The following is an 18,644-nucleotide window of genomic DNA, read 5'->3' on the forward strand; positions in this document are numbered from 1 at the left end:
ATCTAACACAAATCTAGATGCTGAAAATAATTATAAACTGCTGATGAAAGAAATTAAAGACAACTTAAAGAAATGGAGAGACATGCTATGTTTATGAATTGGAAGATTCAACAGAGTAAAGATATCAATTCTCTACAAACTGATCTACAAACACACCACAATTCCTACTAAAATTCCAGCAAGGCTTTTGTAGACATAAACAAGATTACTCTAAACTGTATGTAGAAAAGCAAAGGAGCTACAATAGTTAAGGCAACTCTGAAACAGAGGAATGAAATGGGAAGAATCATTTTATCCAGTGTTAAAGCTTACTATTCACTACAGTAATCAAAACAACGTATCATTGGTGGAGGAACAGATCAAAGCACCTGAGTAGAGAACCCACAACAGACCCAGGTCGGTATGACTGAATTTTGACAAAGGTGCCAAAGCAATTCAATGAAGGAGAGAGAGTCTTTTTGAGAAATAGCGCTGAAGCAACTGGACAACGATAAGCCAAAGAAGAAAATATTAACCTGGACTTAACCCTCTTACCTTCTACAAAAATTAACTCAAAATAAATCATAGACTTAAATGCACAATGTAAAACTATAAAACTATTAAGAAAAAAGAACAGGAGAAAATTGTGGGGACCTAGAGCTATATGAAAAATTCTTAGACATAACAACAAGAAAATAGTCCATAAAAAGAAGAAATCAGTAAATTGGACTTCATCAAAATTTAAAACATTAGCTTTCTGAAAGAAGCTGTGAAGATGAAAAGAGCAGCTACAGACTGGGAGAAAAGACTTGCAAAACATGTATTCAGCAAAGGACTTGTGTCTAGAATATATCAAGAGCTCAAACGCAAAAGTGAAAAGGGAAAAAATCCAATTAGAACATGGATAAAAGACATGAAAAAAACATTTTATAAAAGAGAATACACAGACAGAAAATAAATGCATGAAGTGATATTCAACATAATTAGCTATTAGGGAAATGCAAATTAAAACCAAAACACACCTATCAAAATGACTAAAATTCAAAATAGAGATAACACCAAATGCTGGTTAGGACACGAAGAAAGTGAATCACTTATACATTTTTGGTGGGAATATAAAATGGTACAGCCACTCGGGAAAACGATTTGGCAATTTCTTCCAAAACTAAATGTGCACTTACCATACAACCCAGTAATTGTACTCTCAGGCATTTATTACACAAAAATAAAGACACACATTCACGCAAAAACCTATACATGGATGTTACTAGTGTCTTTATCAGTAGTAGAAAAAAAAAACGTGGAAACTATTCAAACTTCTTTCAGTGGAGGAACTGCAACATATTGCAAACCAATTGCAACATATACATACCATGAAATAGGAGGCAATAAAAAGAAACAAACTAACAATACATGCAACTTGGATGTATCTGAGTGAAAGTCAGTCTCTGCCAGACACCTGTGGCTCACGCCTGTAATCTCAACACTTTGGGAGGACAAGGCCAAAGGATCAATTGAGCCCAGGGGTTCAAGACCGGCCTGAGCAACACAGCGAACCTGTCTCTACAAAAAAATTAAAAATTAGCTGGGCATGGTGGCATGTGCCTGTGGACCTAGCTACTTGGGAGGCTGATATGGGAGGATTGCTTGGGCCCAAGAGGTTGAGGATGCAGCAAGCCATGATCCTGCCACTGCATGTCACTGCCTGGGTGACACAGTGAGACCCTGTCTCAAGGAAAAGTCAATCTTAAAAGGTTATTCCACGTTATGACATTCTTGATATAACAAAATTAGAGAGATGGAAAATGTATTAGTGATTGCCAGGGGCTACGCAGAGGGAATGGGGTGGATGTGGCCATAAAGGGGTAGCACCAAGGAGCCTTATGGTGATGGAACAGTTCTGTGAGTGTGGTGGTAGCTACATGAATCTACAAATGTCATAAAATTGCACAGACCTATGTACATATGCACACACACAAATGAGTACATACAGAAGTGATGAAATACAAAGAAGTCCAGGTGAAAACTGGTGAAACTTGAAAGCTCTGTTAATTGTGCCAATTCCAATTTCCTGGTTTTTATCTTCTACTACAGTTATGCAAGATGTCACCACTAGAGGAAACTGGGTGAAGGGTATAGGTAACTTCCCTGGACTTTTTGCAACTTCTAGTGAATCTGTAAGTGTATCCAAAAAATTTTTTTTGTTTCCAGTGGGATTGGACCAAAAAATTTTAACCAAAAAAAAAAGTCGTATAAATTTACTAAAAACTATCAAACTATACAATTACAATATATACAATCACAATGGAAAAAAATTTTGTGGCACAAAATATACCTCAATAATCCTGCTTTAAAGAAACAATAATCAAACCCTGATACATTTTCCTGTTTAATGGAATACTCATACATAACAGTTTATCAAACACAAAACTCCCAAGATTTCTTCAAAATCTTTCTGTAGTTCATTTCTTATTTTAGCTTAACCACAATTTTTCTTTTAAAAGTTTCTCGGCTCACTATAAGCTCCGCCTTCCGGGTTCACGCCATTCTCCTGCCTCAGCCTCCTGAGTAGCTGGGACTACAGGCGCCCGCCACCACGCCCAGCTAATTTTTTGTTTTTTTTGTTTTTTTTGTTTTTTTTTTTTTAGTAGAGACAGGGTTTCACTGTGTTAGCCAAGATGGTCTCGATCTCCTGACCTTGTGATTCGCCTAACTCGGCCTCCCAAAGTGCTGGGATTACAGGCATGAGCCACCACGCCTGGCCAATATTCTGCAACAGTTGTGCCTTCAACAGGAAGCTGGGATCTTTTTCCTCGAGGGTCCAAACATTGCTACTGCCAGGACTCTTTCCTGGCCTAGCCTCCTGACATCATAAGCAGGTATCAAGACCCAGTGCACCTCCTCCACTGACCCTACAAAATCTCTGTGGAGGAAATATCTCCACCATGGCCAGGAACAAAGTCTTCCTTCTTTGAGTAGCCTTTCTCTAGGGGTTCGGAAGCTGCTTGCTCACACTTTATGATTTTGGTTCCATACTTTGTTTCCGACCTTTTCTCACACATTGAACTCAATAATTTATGCCTTTTCCTAGTGATTTTTCACTCATACAGAAGTACTTACTAGCAGCCAGGCGCAGTGGCTCACGCCTGTAATCCCAGCACTTTGGGAGGCCAGGGTGGACGGATCACCTGAGGTCAGGAGTTCAAGACCAGCCTGGCCAACGTGGCGAAACCTCATCTCTACTAAAAATACAAAAATTAGCCAGGAGTGGTGGCACGCGCCTGTAATCCCAGCTATCCAGGAGGTGGAGGTTGCAGTGAGCTGAGACTGCGCCACTACACTCCAGCCTGGACGACAGAGCAAGACTGTCTCAAAAAAAAAAAAAAAAAAGTACTTTCTAGCAATAATCTAACTTAGGATCTAGTCCCTGGATTCTTTCCTGGGTCCTCAATTCTATAATAAGTTTCCAGAGCCAGGTGCAGTGGCCCATGCCTGTAATCCCAGCACTTTGGGAGGCCCAAAGCAGGAGGATCACTTGAGCCCAGGAGTTCAAGACCAACCTGGGCAACATAGTGAGACCCCATCTCTATAAAAAATCTTAAAAATTGTTTTAAAAATTATGCTTTAATAGAATTGTTCTTGTAAAAAATAAAAATTTATAATTAATTTAAATTAGCTGGGTGTCATGGCACATCTCTGTAGTCCCAGCCACTCTGGAGGTCAAGGAGGAGGATCACTTAAGCCCAGGAGATCGAGGCTACCGCAACTATTATTGCACCACTACACTTCAGCCTGGCAACAGAGCAAGACCCTGACTCAAAAAAAATAAAAATAATAAAATAAGTTTCTAGAGTCCCTCCTTATGATCAGTACAGGCCTGGACAGAGATTACAGCAAAGGCTACAGATAAGGCAGCTGCTAGAAGAGAAATGGCCTTGTTACAGCAACCTTTTGCAGGAGCCTCCCTCTGTATCCACCTTGCAGGGGCTTCTCTGTATCCACCTTGCAGGGGCTTCTCTGTATCCACCTTGCAGGGGCTTCTCTGTATTTACCTTGCAGGGGCTTCCCTCGGTATTAAATTGGACTATTGAACAAGATTTTTAACTATAAATAGGGAATCGTTGGGTAAAATATTCCCACATTTTAAGGTCAAAGTTCCAGGGCAACAAAACCCTAGTGATTTCAAGCTACTTTACCATGGCTGTTTCCTCCTTCTCAGTATGTATTTACTGGAATGGCTTCTTTTTTTTTTTTTTTTTTTGAGATGGAGTCTCGCTTTGTCATCCAGGCTGGAGTGCAGTGGCATGATTTCAGCTCACTGCAACCTCCACCTCCTGGGTTCAGGCAATTCTCCTGCCTCAGCCTCCCAAGTAGCTGGGATTACAGGCACCTGCTACTATGCCCGGCTAATTTTTGTATTTTTAGTAGAGACTGGGTTTGACCATGTTGGCCAGGCTGGTCTCGAACTCCTGACTGCAAGTGAACTGCCTACCATGGCCTCACAAAGGGCTGGGATTATAGGCTTGAGCCACTGCACTTGGCCTGTTAGTACTATTATTATTCAAAATAAAAATATATCCAGGCCCCAAATTTTATAAAGAGTGTGGGAATAGTTCTAGTTGTATGGAAAAGGAAGTTATGCCACACAAAAAGTTAAGCAATTTTTAAGAAATATTAGTTTCTCTAATATTTATATAAAATAACTGGTTAAAATATAATAATCCCCAAATTAATTACACATACTTCTGATTTAATACATCTATCTCCAACTATAAGATATTATGTACATTTTTTCCCTCAAGATTCTTATTGCTATGGTTTGGATGTGGTTTGTCCCCATCCAAACCATGTTGAAATTTGATCCCCAATGTGGCACTCTTGAGAGGTGGGGCCTAGTGGGAGGTGTATGAGTCATGGGAGTGGATTCCTCATGAATCGATTAATGTGCTCTCTGGAGGGTGAGTGAGTTCTCGCTCTCACAGGAATGGATTAGTTTCCCCGAGAGCAGGCTGGTAAAGAGTCTGGCTTCCTCAGTTTCTCTCTCTTGCTTTCTCTCATCATGTGATCTCGTCACACAGCCCGCTCCCCTTCTGTCATGATTTGAAGCAGCCTGAGACCCTCACCAGAAAAAGATGCCCAATCTTGAACCTTCCAGCCACCAAAATCTCGACAAAAATAAACCTCTTTTCTTTATAAGTTACTCAGTCTCAGATATTTTGTTATAGCAACACAAAATGAACTAAGATAATTATGAACCTTTATGCTGTAGAGCAGATTTTTAAACATAAAAGTTAAAAGATACCAAGTGAATAACCTACGTGTTAAATGGTTATAAAATCCATCTGTTCAACTACATTCCAACACACTCAGAATACACACATTTACAAATACAACTGATTGAGGATTAAGAGTAAAAAATTCAGACCCACTGCTTATCATAAGTGAAAGGCTGTAAACCAACCCCACTTTCTGGCATGGTGAGAGCCTGTCCCTGAGCACGGTACCTTCTTGTCTCTCATGCTGTCGGCCTGCACGGTTTCCAGGCGGGCTTTAAAGTGCTCACAATCCATTTTCAGCTGCTCTAATTCTTGTTCTTTCCTTTCCAGGTCTAGGAGAAAGAGACGTAAAATTACTCAAGATATTTCAAGTCACTAATCTCTCCCTAAGCATCTATTTTGCCCAGTCTTGACTTAGTAAAACATGCACTGATTACTTAGGTGAGAACATCTGCATTTCTTGACTTCTAACCTGTCCTTGAATAACCAATATTCTAAAAGTCTTGTTCTCTAAGTTCATCTCAGTTTTTAGCCCACAGCACAAAGGACTTTGGTTTTCTGTTCTGTGTTTTTAAGGCTTCGCTTTACTGCCAGACAGTACTCAAGGCTTCAAGAAAATGTGTTATTTAAAGGATCAAAGGCAGAGCTGAGAAGCCCGACTGTTTCATGGCACAGACTTGTCGCTACTCCATGAAAAGCAGAAGGCAGCTCAGCGAGTGCACGGTGCCAGCACAGGCTGATTCACAAAGCTAGTGTCACCCACTGGCAGACTGACTCAATGGGAACAACTGCAGTAGTCGGCACTGAAGGAGGGAAATAACAGTGATAAAAAGAGAAAATGCTACAGTGAAACAGTGGGAACTACATAGCACTTCCTCTCCACTACACTCATTTAGTTGATGAGTCAACAACAATCAACAAAAATCCCAAAAAACCCCTGTCAATAAACCAAGCAAAAGCATTATCAACTTTAAATTTAAATATTATGTTGCAGAAATACTGACATTCAAAAAATCAAACACATAACACAAAGTTGTAAGTGATTGATCTCAAGAGCTAGGAAATCATCAGTTTTTATGCCAACATATACCAAGATTTGAGGGTGCCAAGAGCTAATGGTCTAACTTCTCTGATTAAAGTAGCAATGCTTTAGGACAGTGATTCTCAAACTTTAGTGTACATCAGAATCCCTGGAGGACCTGATAATACAGAGTCAGCTGGGTCCCATCCACAGAGTCTCCAATTTGGAACAGCTGAGGTGAGCCTGAGAATTTACATTTCTAACAAGTTCCCAGTAAGACTTACGCTGCCTGTCTGGGACCCACACTTTGAGAACTACTTCTGGGCAATAACCTGGTCTCTCATCACCAATAAAATAAAATGAACATGCAACACATGATCAGCAACAGCAAACAAGGGAACCCATCCACAGGAATGTGAAAGAGCAAGAAAAATGGAGTAATGGAAGGCAGCTACCTAATATTTGTCACATGAAGGAATTCCACTTTTTTTTTTTTGAGACGGAGTCTCGCTCTGTCGCCCAGGCTGGAGTGCAGTGGCCGGATCTCAGCTCACTGCAAGCTCCGCCTCCTGGGTTCACGCCATTCTCCTGCCTCAGCCTCCCGAGTAGCTGGGACCACAGGGGCCCGCCACCTCGCCCGGCTAGTTTTTTTTGTACTTTTTAGTAGAGACGGGGTTTCACCGTGTTAGCCAGGATGGTCTCGATCTCCTGACCTCGTGATCCGCCCGTCTCAGCCTCCCAAAGTGCTGGGATTACAGGCTTGAGCCACCGCGCCCGGCCAAGGAATTTCACTTCTTTACACATTCCCTCTCCTAATCCTTGAACCGAGAAAAACACAAGGCAACTCTGTTTATCTGTCTCATTCTTGTACTCTCACTTGGGATGAGTGAGAAAGCCTCAAAGAGCCAGGCGCCTGGAAAACGGAACATTACTCCACCCTAGAGGAGAAAAAGCTCACAGACACTTCCTCAATTATATGCAAACAAACAAGAAGGGGTAGGGCTTTCGAATCTAGGGTTCCAAGAGGACAAGAGGAAGCCCGAATAAGAAAATTGTGGGGACTGCTTAGAACACATGTATCCCCAAAGTCCTAAAGGAAACTTTAATAAAGGGAGGAAGAAATAAAGCTAGTCTCTAAATTTTCTAGAGACCCTGTCCTAGAAGAAAGATTACAACCTAAAAGTAAATATTCAGACCAGTTAAACAGTATAAAATTGGCTGGCAAAGCTTCTTATAAAATGTGTTTCTCAGGGGCCAGGCCCAGTGGCTTACGCCTGTGTAATTCCAGCACTTTGGAAAGCCGAGGTGGGAGGATTGTTTCAGGCCAGGAGTTTGAGACCAGCCAGGGTAAGAACCCCATCTCTCAAAAAAAAAAAAGTGTTTCTCAGAAATAGAGCAAAGTGCCTTTGGACTATATCCTCTCCCTCAAATTGCAGTTTCATTTTCTGCTTTTTTAAGAAATATTATGCCACAATGACTTTTACTGGAATTCTTGATTTTATCCTAATCCTGGCCAAAAAATCAACTAGCAAGCACTATGCTTTAAAAACTACATACTTGCATTATTTGTAACAATGTCAAATGGAAATACATTATTTATACACATACACACTACAATCATCATGTATGAAATACCACCTACGGTCATAGACAAAAAAGAACAAACTGAAAAACTAAGATGAAATTTCTGTGATTTAAAATTTTTCTTTGCATTTAACTGTTAAATTTGGCTTCTACTATTAAACTATATACTACTCAAACATGGTAAAGGAGATAGGAAATCTCTACAACCCTTATTATGTGTAAAAACCTGTGGGAAGTAACTTTGACCACCCAAAAGGGCTCTCTTGCATTATGGTAATTTCATAATCACTTGTTCTAGACAGCTGTACGCAACCCTAGCGCAAGTTAACATACCAAAAGAACAGGGTTAAAACAGCCGACTCTAGGACTCTACGGTAGGCAATCTCAGAACTCCGGTCAGTTGGGGAGGCCACACCCATCCACGCCAGGCTCCTGGGGAGGAGGCAAGTGCCCTTCTGCTGTATGAGGCCGCCGCCTTGTGGCCAGACGGGAGCATTGCTGCTGCCTTGGAACAGAACTCTGACCTTGTACTTTCTTTTTTTTTTTTTTTTTTTTTTATTATACTTTAAGTTCTAGGATACATGTGCATAACGTGCAGGTTTGTTACATATGTATACCTGTGCCATGTTGGTGTGCTGCACCCATCAACTCGTCAGCACCCATCAATTCGTCATTTATATCAGGTATAACTCCCAATGCAATCCCTCCCCCCTCCCCCCCATGATAGGCCCCGATGTGTGATGTTCCCCTTCCCGAGTCCAAGTGATCTCATTGTTCAGTTCCCACCTATGAGTGAGAACATGCGGTGTTTGGTTTTCTGTTCTTCTGATAGTTTGCTAAGAATGATGGTTTCCAGCTGCATCCATGTCCCTACAAAGGACGCAAACTCATCCTTTTTTATGGCTGCATAATATTCCATGGTGTATATGTGCCACATTTTCTTAATCCAGTCTGTCACCGATGGACATTTGGGTTGATTCCAAGTCTTTGCTATTGTGAATAGTGCCGCAATAAACATATGTGTGCATGTGTCTTTATAGCAGCATGATTTATAATCCTTTGGGTATATACCCAGTAGTGGGATGGCTGGGTCATATGGTACATCTAGTTCTAGATCCTTGAGGAATCGCCATACTGTTTTCCATAATGGTTGAACTAGTTTACAATCCCACCAACAGTGTAAAAGCGTTCCTATTTCTCCACATCCTCTCCAGCACCTGTTGTTTCCTGACTTTTTAACGATTGCCATTCTAACTGGTGTGAGATGGTATCTCATTGTGGTTTTGATTTGCATTTCTCTGATGGCCAGTGATGATGAGCATTTTTTTCATGTGTCTGTTGGCTGTATGAATGTCTTCTTTTGAGAAATGTCTGTTCATATCCTTTGCCCACTTTTTGATGGGGTTGTTTTTTTCTTATAAATTTGTTTGAGTTCTTTATAGATTCCGGATATTAGCCCTTTGTCAGATGAGTAGATTGCAAAAATTTTCTCCCATTCTGTAGGTTGCTTGTTCACTCTGATGGTAGTTTCTTTTGCTGTGCAGAAGCTCTTTAGTACCAAAACAGAGATATAGACCAATGGAACAGAACAGAGTCCTCAGAAATAATACCACACATCTACAGCCATCTGATCTTTGACAAACCTGAGAGAAACAAGAAATGGGGAAAGGACTCCCTATTTAATAAATGGTGCTGGGAAAATTGGCTAGCCATAAGTAGAAAGCTGAAACTGGATCCTTTCCTTACTCCTTATACGAAAATTAATTCAAGATGGATTAGAGACTTAAATGTTAGACCTAATACCATAAAAACCCTAGAAGAAAACCTAGGTAGTACCATTCAGGACATAGGCATGGGCAAGGACTTCATGTCTAAAACACCAAAAGCAACGGCAGCAAATGACCTTGCGCTTTCAACTTGGCCCACTGCGTGCCTGCTACCTAAAAGCACCCTGAAGGCAGGGATTTGCATGTTTTCTTCTATGCCTACCCTCCAAATGTCTATATGGAACACAGTAGGTAGTACATAAATATTTGTCACATAAACTTATTTCACTTCTTTATACATTCCTTCTGCTAATCTTTGAACCAAGAAAAACACACAGCTACTTTGGTTATCTGTATGTCACATTCTTACACAGTAAGAATATATTACTTTTGTAATTTTTTTAAACCCAGAGACAGAAATAATATGAACAGTGAATACTGCAAACAAACTAAATCACAGACCATTAAAACATCTATGTATCTTCTGAAACAACCTTTTTTTTTTTTTTTTTTTTGAGACGGAGTTGCTCTGTTGCCCAGGCTGGAGTGTAGTGGGGAGATGGCACGATCTCAGCTCACTGCAACCAACGTCTCCCAGGTTCAAGTGATCCTCCCAACTCAGTCTCCCGAGTAGCTGGGACTACAGGTGCCTGCCACCACACCTGGCTAATTTTTGTATTTTTAGTAGAGATGGGGTTTACCATGTTGGCCAGGCTAGTCTTGAACTCCTGACCTCAAGTGATCTGCCCATCTTGGCCTCCCAAAGTGCTGAAATTACAGGCATGAACTGCTGCACGCAGCCAATAATCATTTCTTAATACAGGTCTAATAACATGAGAATGGCTGTATCTCTTAATACTCAACTTATTCACATGGAGGGTACAGAAAGCTAGAAATGAAAAGAAGGATTTCTAAAACACTAATCAAAGAAAACTGCACAAACGGCATCAATTTATCTTACCATTTCTTAATCACCTGGTATGTGAGGTCGGGAGTTCAAGAGCAGCCTAGACAACATGGTGAAACCCCGTCTCTACTAAAACTACAAAAATTAGCCCAGCGTGGTGGTACACACCTATAGTCCTAGCTACTCGGGAGGCTGAGGTGTGAGGACTGCTTGAACCTGGGAGGCGGATGTTGCAGTGAGCCAAGATCATGCCATTGCACTTCAGCCTGGGCGACAGAGCAAGACTTCATCTCATATAAAAAAAAAAAAAAAAAAAAAAAAAAAAAGCTAACATCACTCTTGAACTCAAATTAATTCTGTTGATTTCCCAAACCCGAGTCAGGGAACTTTGCTTTTCATTCACTGAAACACATACATGACATGAATAGCAGGGTGGTCAGGGGTGCTATTCAAACACTACACGCCTCCTCCCCTCCATCTTGACCACCTTTCCACCTTCTCTGTTCATAAGCTCCCCAAGCGTTTTTTTCTCTACTTTCCTGTGTTCTAGACAATCTTCACCCTGATCTGTGCCCCAAGAAGCGGATGTGAAGTCCCATAGCAACAGGGCTCCCTCGTCCTACGGCTTCCTGTTGGATGCAGTAGCAGCCCTGCAGGAAACTGGAGGACAGGAGGAGATGACTAAGGGTGGGACATGTCTCCCCACTCCATCCTCCCTGCTGGGCTTCATCCTTCTGGGTGAGGCCACAGGTGCAGTCAAGCATCTTGTCCAGAGCAACGCCTCTCACCAAGTTTGGTACCTCTCTCCCTTCTCCTGCTCCTTCAACCTAGGGGAGGCCGATGGCGCTCCACTCGTTAGTTCCTGGATGCTTCTTTCTCCAGGCACTGGCTCCCTGAACCCTGATCACACTTCCATCTCCTCACTTTACTGTTTACTCCTTTTGTCCCCTGCCAGGATATGGGTGTGACACACACACCTGGTGTTCTTTCATTTGGGCCACAATAAACTCTGAGTCAAAGTATTAATCCTTTTTTGGTGCTCACTCTTTGGTTCCACTCTTCATGGACATTTCTCAAGTTCTTATTTCTACAGACTACAAATAATTCTTCCCAGAACTGAAACGGGGGTACTCATACCAAACTCTGTAAATTAATCTCAAAATACCCTTGTACAAACACTTTAGAAATAACATAGTGCAGTGGTTTTCAAATCCTACCACTAAGAATCTAAGACTACCTGGGGAACAATTAGAGTCTCATAAACATTTAATTAATATCTCTATTTTACTTTTTTTTGTATTTTTTTTTTTTTTTTTTTTTAGTAGAGACGGGGTTTCACTGTGTTGGCCAGGATGGTCTCGATCTTCTGACCTCGTGATCCGCCCGTCTTGGCCTCCCAAAGTGCTGGGATTACAGGCTTGAGCCACCGCGCCCGGCCAATATCTCTATTTTACAATGTTATTTAAACTTTTTATTTGGAAGTAATTTCAAATTCACAAAAACTAATACAGAAAAAAAATGCCCATGTATCTCTATACCCAGACTTACCTACTATTAACATTTTGTTTGCCTCATTTGCTCATCATTTATTTATTTAATTTTAAAAAATTTTTTTAGAGATGGAGCTTCCCTCTGTTGCCCAGGCTAGAGTACAGTGGCACAATCTCGACTCACTGTCACTTCTGCCTCCCGGGCTCAAGCGACTCTCCTGCCTCAGCCTCCTGAGTAGAGTAGCCGAGATTACAGGTGTACTGACCACACCTGGCCTTTTGTTTGTTTTTGTTTTTCCGGAGTTTGCTTTTTTTTTTTTTTTGAAAAAAAATGTTAAATACAAAAATGAGCCGGGCATGATGGTGCGCACCTGTAGTCCCAGCTACTCGGGAGGCTGAGGCAGGAGAATCGCTTGAATCAGGAAGGCTGGGGTTGCAATGAGTCAAGATCGTGCCACTGCACTCTAGCCTGGGTGACAGAGGGAGATTTCATCTTAAAAAAAAAAGAAAGAAAAACCTGTTGGTCAAATATCTCACCAGCGTATCATGGCTGCACTAGTTTGCATTCACTGCTCATATTTTCAATGACCAAAACAAGGCTGGCTCACATTAACATAAAAATAAATAAATAAGTAAATTTTAAAAGGTTAAAATTATTTAACATTTGTATTATTTCAGAAATGAGGCCAAAATTTTAGGTGTGCTGTCAACATACAAAAATAACTTCAGCTCCTCTGAGACTGTCAGCGAATATCTGACGGCCACTAAGGTGCCAAACTGTTTTTTTTTTTTTTCATTATATCATTTAACACTTCAAATGCAACATAATGCATGAAAAGTGTTTTCTGTAAGACAATGAAGATTTAAACGGACTGAATGGCTTTTCTATTATTTCTCTCCAAAATGAACAATTGCCAATCAAGGAAAGCAAGGAATTGCTAGATCTTAGTGATTTAATTGTAAAACAAAAATATCTGACTCCTCTTATTTCAAGCATCTTATCAGTTGAATTAGAAAGTGTCTCCATGTTGCTAGGTGAACTATTTGAAAACTTAACCACCTGCAACGCCTTATCTGTGGGATTGTGTTTTCCTGCTACTTCACATGCAAAACTAAAAACAAACTGGAAGCTGAAAATGATCATCCAAATATCTTCCAAAATCCCTGATACTAAATTTTTGTTTTCATCAACCACCTTCATTGTACATACTGATTTTATAAGTAAATGTTCTAAAACTTAATTTTAAAAATATCCAGAAAATACGATTTTCATCTAGTTTACATATAGAACCATCATATACTATTACATAATTTTTTTTTTTTTTTGAGACCGAGTATCACTCTGTCACCCAGGCTGGAGTGCAGCGGCGCGATCTCGGCTCCGACAAGCTCCAGCTCTGGGGTTCACGCCATTCTCCTGCCTCAGCCTCCCGAGCAGATGGGACTACAGGCGCCCGCCACCACGCCTGGCTAATTTTTGTATATTTAGTAGAGACAGGGTTTCACCATGTCAGCCAGGATGGATGGTATCGATCTCCTGACCTCATGATCCGCCCACCTCGGCCTCCCAAAGTGCTGGAACGACAGGCGTGAGCCACCACGCCTGGCCCAAAAAATTTTATTTTTAAAAAAATAGGATTTTCCTAGTTTTAAACAAATTTTTGATACCCACTGATTTATTCACCACTGTTGGATGAATAAAGTACAAGAAGGGATGAGAGAAAACAGAGGGTGATGTTTTACTAAGTACTTAAGTGCCACCACCTTAACAAGTCAAAGGGAGATGCCTATAGCGTTTTCAGGCTTGCTTTTTTTTTTTTTTTTTTTTTTTTTTGAGATGGAGTCTCTTTGTCACCCAGGCTGGAGTGCAGCGGCATGATCTGAGCTCACTCCAACCTCTGCCTCCTGGGTTCAAGCAATTCTCCTGCCTCAGCATCCTGAGTAGTCGGGATTACAGGTGCATGCCACCACACCTGGCTAATTTTTGTATTTTTAGTAGACATGGGGTTTCACCTTGTCAGCCAGTCTGGTCTCGAACTCCTGACCTCAAGTGATCCTCCAGCCTTGGCTTCCCAAAGTGTTGAGATTATAGGTGTGAGCCACCGCACCCGACCCGATTTATATCTCTTGCAAACATAGGTGAGTGTTACTCAAACCTCCCTAAACTTTTCCCAAACTCATGAAGTGACAATGACCGAGCCAGAAGCGAAGCTGCTGGGCTGTGAATTGGAGTCTCTCTTCATTTCCCCAAGGGTTCACCTAGTTTCCCACACCATCTGAGGAGGTGCTGCTTACTGAGGACTCCCATGAGCCAGGCACAGTGCACACACCTTACAGAGCTTATCTCAGTTTAAGCTTTGCCATAGCCTATGAGGACAGCATCACTGTCCCCATTTTGTAGACACTAATCATCAGGCAGTATATAGATGATCCTGTATCTCCATACTGTCACTGCCAATCGTAAATCATGACACTTCATCCTGACTTCACCACCGAGACTAGTCAAACATCCCTTCCATTCCATCCATACAGCCACAGTCCCACACACTAAAGGAACCCATGACTTTCCCTGACAAATGCTCTAATTCATCTTCCACCCAATTCCTCAAACCTATCCTACACTCACCTATAAAAACCACTCCCCTAAAAACGTCATTTAAATCACTATTTTGATGGTTATTTCCATGTGGTAATTTCCAGTTGCCTCTCATCTCAAATTAAAAACAATCTATGATTGTCTTCTATAAACTGCTCATTTTCCATCCCTAATTCTGCTATACCCCAATTCTTACTCCACACAGCAAGCAAACACTAGCTAATGAACCTGCAATCAGTCCTGCTCAATCCCGTGTGACTTTCACATGCCACCACCCTGGCCTAGAACATCTCCCCTTCTCCTCCTAACAAACCATGCCTCTCCCCAGTGCCCATCAATTCCCTAAGACTCTCAAGCAACACCTTCGTCAGTATTATTGCAAACTGCCACTTACCTTGCCCAGTCCTCCCAAAGGTAGATGCTGTGCTACAATCAAAATCAAGCCCCATTCGCTACTCAATCCTGTAGCTGGCTTACACGTTACTTTATAGCCTAAGCCCATCCAAACAGAACTATATCCACACTCTAAAAGAAACTTCTCAAATCAGGTCTACTCCTTCCCTGCCTGCATTCATTCCTACCTTCAAGTTGCCTTTTGTCACTGCTTAAGATTGGAAGCACATGGTGACTCATGCCTGTAATCCCAGCACTTTGGGAGGCCAAGGCGGGCAGATCACTTGAGTTCAGGAGATTGAGGCCAGCATGGCCAATATGGTGAAACCCTGTCTCTATTAAAAATACAAAAATTAGCCGGGCTTGACAGTGGGTGCCTGTAGTCCCAGCTACTCTGGAGGCTGAGGCAGGAGAATCGCTTGAACCCGGGAGGCAGAGGTTGCAGTGAGCCGAGATCGCACCACTGCACTCCAGCCTGGGTAACAGAGCAAGACACCACCTCAAAAAAAAAAAAAAAAAGACTGGAAGCGCACATTAACCTCTAGAAGCAAAAGGAGTGGACACTGGACCACAGGGCTAGTGGGAGAGTAGAAGAATCAGTATGTCAAATGGCTCTTGTTGCCACAGTACAACCGTGAATTTCCTCTGCAGAGCTCTAATCTTAGAGTCATGTCTAACATGATGACTCTAGGAAGACAGGCTCCTGGGAAGGCTTGCGGAGGGCCATCAGATCTAGGCCTTATAAAAAGAAGAATTTTTATTTTTCTTCATGTTACCTAAATGGTAAGAACTCAAAAGCCAAAATTAGATAAAAGATGCCTTAGGAGGCCATAGTAACCCTCCTGGAACCAGCCCAGCCCAATCTGATGCTTCCTTTCTCTTAACACCACGTTTCCTGAAGCACATGTGAGTTTCATGAGACAGCACTGCAAACTAAAAAGAAGGGCATGCGGGCCGGGTGCCGTGGCTCATGCCTGTAATCCAGTGCTTTGGGAGGCCGAGGCGGTCAGATCACCTGAGGTCAGGAGTTCAAGACTAGTCTGGCCAACATGGTGAAACCTGGTCTCTAACTAAAAATACAAAAATTAGCCAGCATGGTGGCACACACCTGTAATCCCAGCTACTCGGGAGGCTGAGGCAGGAAAATCACTTGAACCCAGGAGGCAGAGGTTGCAGGGTTGCAGTGAGCTGAGATCATGCCACTGCATTCAAGACTGGGCAACAGAGTGAGACTCGGAAGAAAGAAAGAGAGAGAGAGGGGGAAAGAGAGAGAGAAAAGGGAAGGGAAGGGAAAGAAAGGGAAGGGAGAAGGAAGGAAGGAAGGAAGAGAGAAAAAGAAAGACGGTCATGCAGAGGCAGTAGGGTGCTCCCTCAAGACCAAATAATCAGCCAGGGAGATAATGATAGACAAAATCAGGAGCCCTGCACTCCCAACAACTTATAAAGTAAAATGGAAATAAAACCATGTGTCTGAAGGAGAAGCACAGGGTACCATGACAACATTTCAAAGGAAGATGGATCACATCAAGGTAGTCAGATTAGGCAGTGACTTTGGGCCGAGGCTGTGCCCAGTAATACAAAGGTTTTTAAGCTGTAGTATGGTTTTGTGTAGGTTTTTGGATGATAGTGAGTTTGGGTGGGTTTTTTAGGTTTTTGTTCTTTATCCTAAAAACAAAGAGAAGCTTCTGAAGACTTACGCAGGTGAATAGCATCATCAGATTGAACTGTCACGAACTACTCAGGCTACAGTGTATCCGAGTGACTGGAGAGTGGCAGTGAGGAGACTGCCAGTAGAAGGCAGAACACAGCAGTGGAGACAGACGCAGGTTGATGATTCAGGATGCATCCATGAAGTAACACTCACAAGACTTACCAGTGGACAGGTTTCATGGGGAGTAGTGAGGAAGAGAGACAGGTAACAAGGAAGACTCCTGGGTCTCTAGTCTGGGTGGGGTGCTTTGAGGAGACTGAGACAGGCCAGTGTAACATAGGGGCAGGGGATGGATAGCATGAGGCAGATATGACAACAGGAAGTAAGCATTAGCCTGCACCGAGAAAGCAAAAGTCTGTCCTGACTTCTGTCAGGCTGGAATAACAAACACAGATAAAGTCAGGTGCCAAGTTAACAGAAAATATCTCTCAAAGACAATGTAAAGTGTCATAATGACCTCTTCTTTGAGTGACTGCCTACTTCTTATTCACTGAGAAGCCTGATTCTGTTTTTTTTTTTTTTTGAGATGGAGTCTCGCTCTGTCCACCAGGCTGGAGTGCAGTGACGCAATCTCCGCTCACTGCAGCTCCACCTCCCGGGTTCCCGCCATTCTCCTGCCTCAGCCTCCCTAGTAGCTGGGACTACAGGCGCCCGCCACCGCACCCGGCTAATTTTTTGTATTTTTAGTAGAGACGGAGTTTCACCGTGGTCTCGATCTCCTGACCTTGTGATCCGCCCACCTTGGCCTCCCAAAGTGCTGGGATTACAGGCGTGAGCCACCACGCCCAGCCGAGAAGCCTGATTCTGTAAAATCCCAGACTCGCAGAAATTTTGTTGTTTGAAATTATACAAGAAAGAAGATCCCACTCTTGCCTGCAGGATCTAAGTCACTGTGACACAGAAAAGAACCCTATTTCCAGCTACTGCAGAGCTTCAAGTAAGGGATTTCTAGAACAATGTTCCACATCTATTTCAACTTTGTAGTTTTCAAGGAAACAGGACCTGGGTCCACTTCACAGTCAGACTTGATATTGGCCCCTTTAGACACAGTTCTATTTTGCTTCATTTACGCTTCACCTAATACCACTCTGTCTCTGAGTCCTATAGCAACTCTATCCTCTTCCTTGTTGAGATGCCCCCACAGTTTCTTGGTGTTCTGGTATGGTCTTCCTCATTACAAACAGTCATAAACCTCACTCTGTCAGACTGTGGGTCTGTTCCTGGTGACCTTAGACTGATTAGGCTAGGGCAAACATTTAGAATTTGAAATAATCATGAAACAAGCAGGAAGAAATGCCAAGTAGGAGTCAGGCACAAGGCCTTGAGCTTGGAGAGTTCTGGGCTAGAGACTAAATCCAGCAGCCACTGGCATCAAGATGGTAACTGAAGCTATGAGTATACATGAGACTGCCTAGAGAGAAGCCATGGGGTGAGGCAAGAAGGGGGGGCCTAGGTCTGAGCCTCAAGCCCTATTTGAAGGCTGCTAAACAGAGAAGGATAAATTTTAGCAAAGGGGAATAAGCAGGAATTGCCAGAGAGATTATGGGGGAAAAGGTGACTCTATAGCCTGGGGGAGGCCAGGACTATGAGATAAGATCTCCCAAAGTCAGACTGTGATCAAGTGACCACAGATTTGTTTGTGGCCCTCACTCAGTTTGATTTTGGCAGGGGGACTGATCACTAAAGACACTCATGTTAACTAACTCATGAGACCCTGATGCATTTTTTAGAATGCCAGTTTATTAATTTACAGTGAGAATATAACATGCACTGCTACTGGTGTGTGCCTATTTACCTTCCTTTCCTGAAGACAAATGCACAAGGAATGACTAATCTCAGAAAGTTGCTGGATGAGCATGAAATCAAAACTAGGGAAATCAAGAAGTCAATGACCTAACATTTTGGCAACCAATGACATTAC

At 42.3% G+C, this 18,644-nt stretch overlaps 1 protein-coding gene across 1 annotated transcript in view; it reads right to left on the reverse strand.

The window, feature by feature from the left end:
* The window catches only part of HSF2BP (heat shock transcription factor 2 binding protein), a 126,588-nt gene that overhangs the window by 103,779 nt on the left and 4,165 nt on the right, over positions 1-18,644 (reverse strand). The window contains exon 4 of the mRNA XM_030915213.1: positions 5,484-5,587. Within this exon, the coding sequence (XP_030771073.1) occupies positions 5,484-5,587 (104 nt within the window). The remainder of the gene's footprint in view (positions 1-5,483; positions 5,588-18,644) is intronic.

This window comes from Rhinopithecus roxellana, chromosome 13 (genome assembly GCF_007565055.1).
Source record: "Rhinopithecus roxellana isolate Shanxi Qingling chromosome 13, ASM756505v1, whole genome shotgun sequence".
Lineage (NCBI taxonomy): Eukaryota > Metazoa > Chordata > Mammalia > Primates > Cercopithecidae > Rhinopithecus > Rhinopithecus roxellana.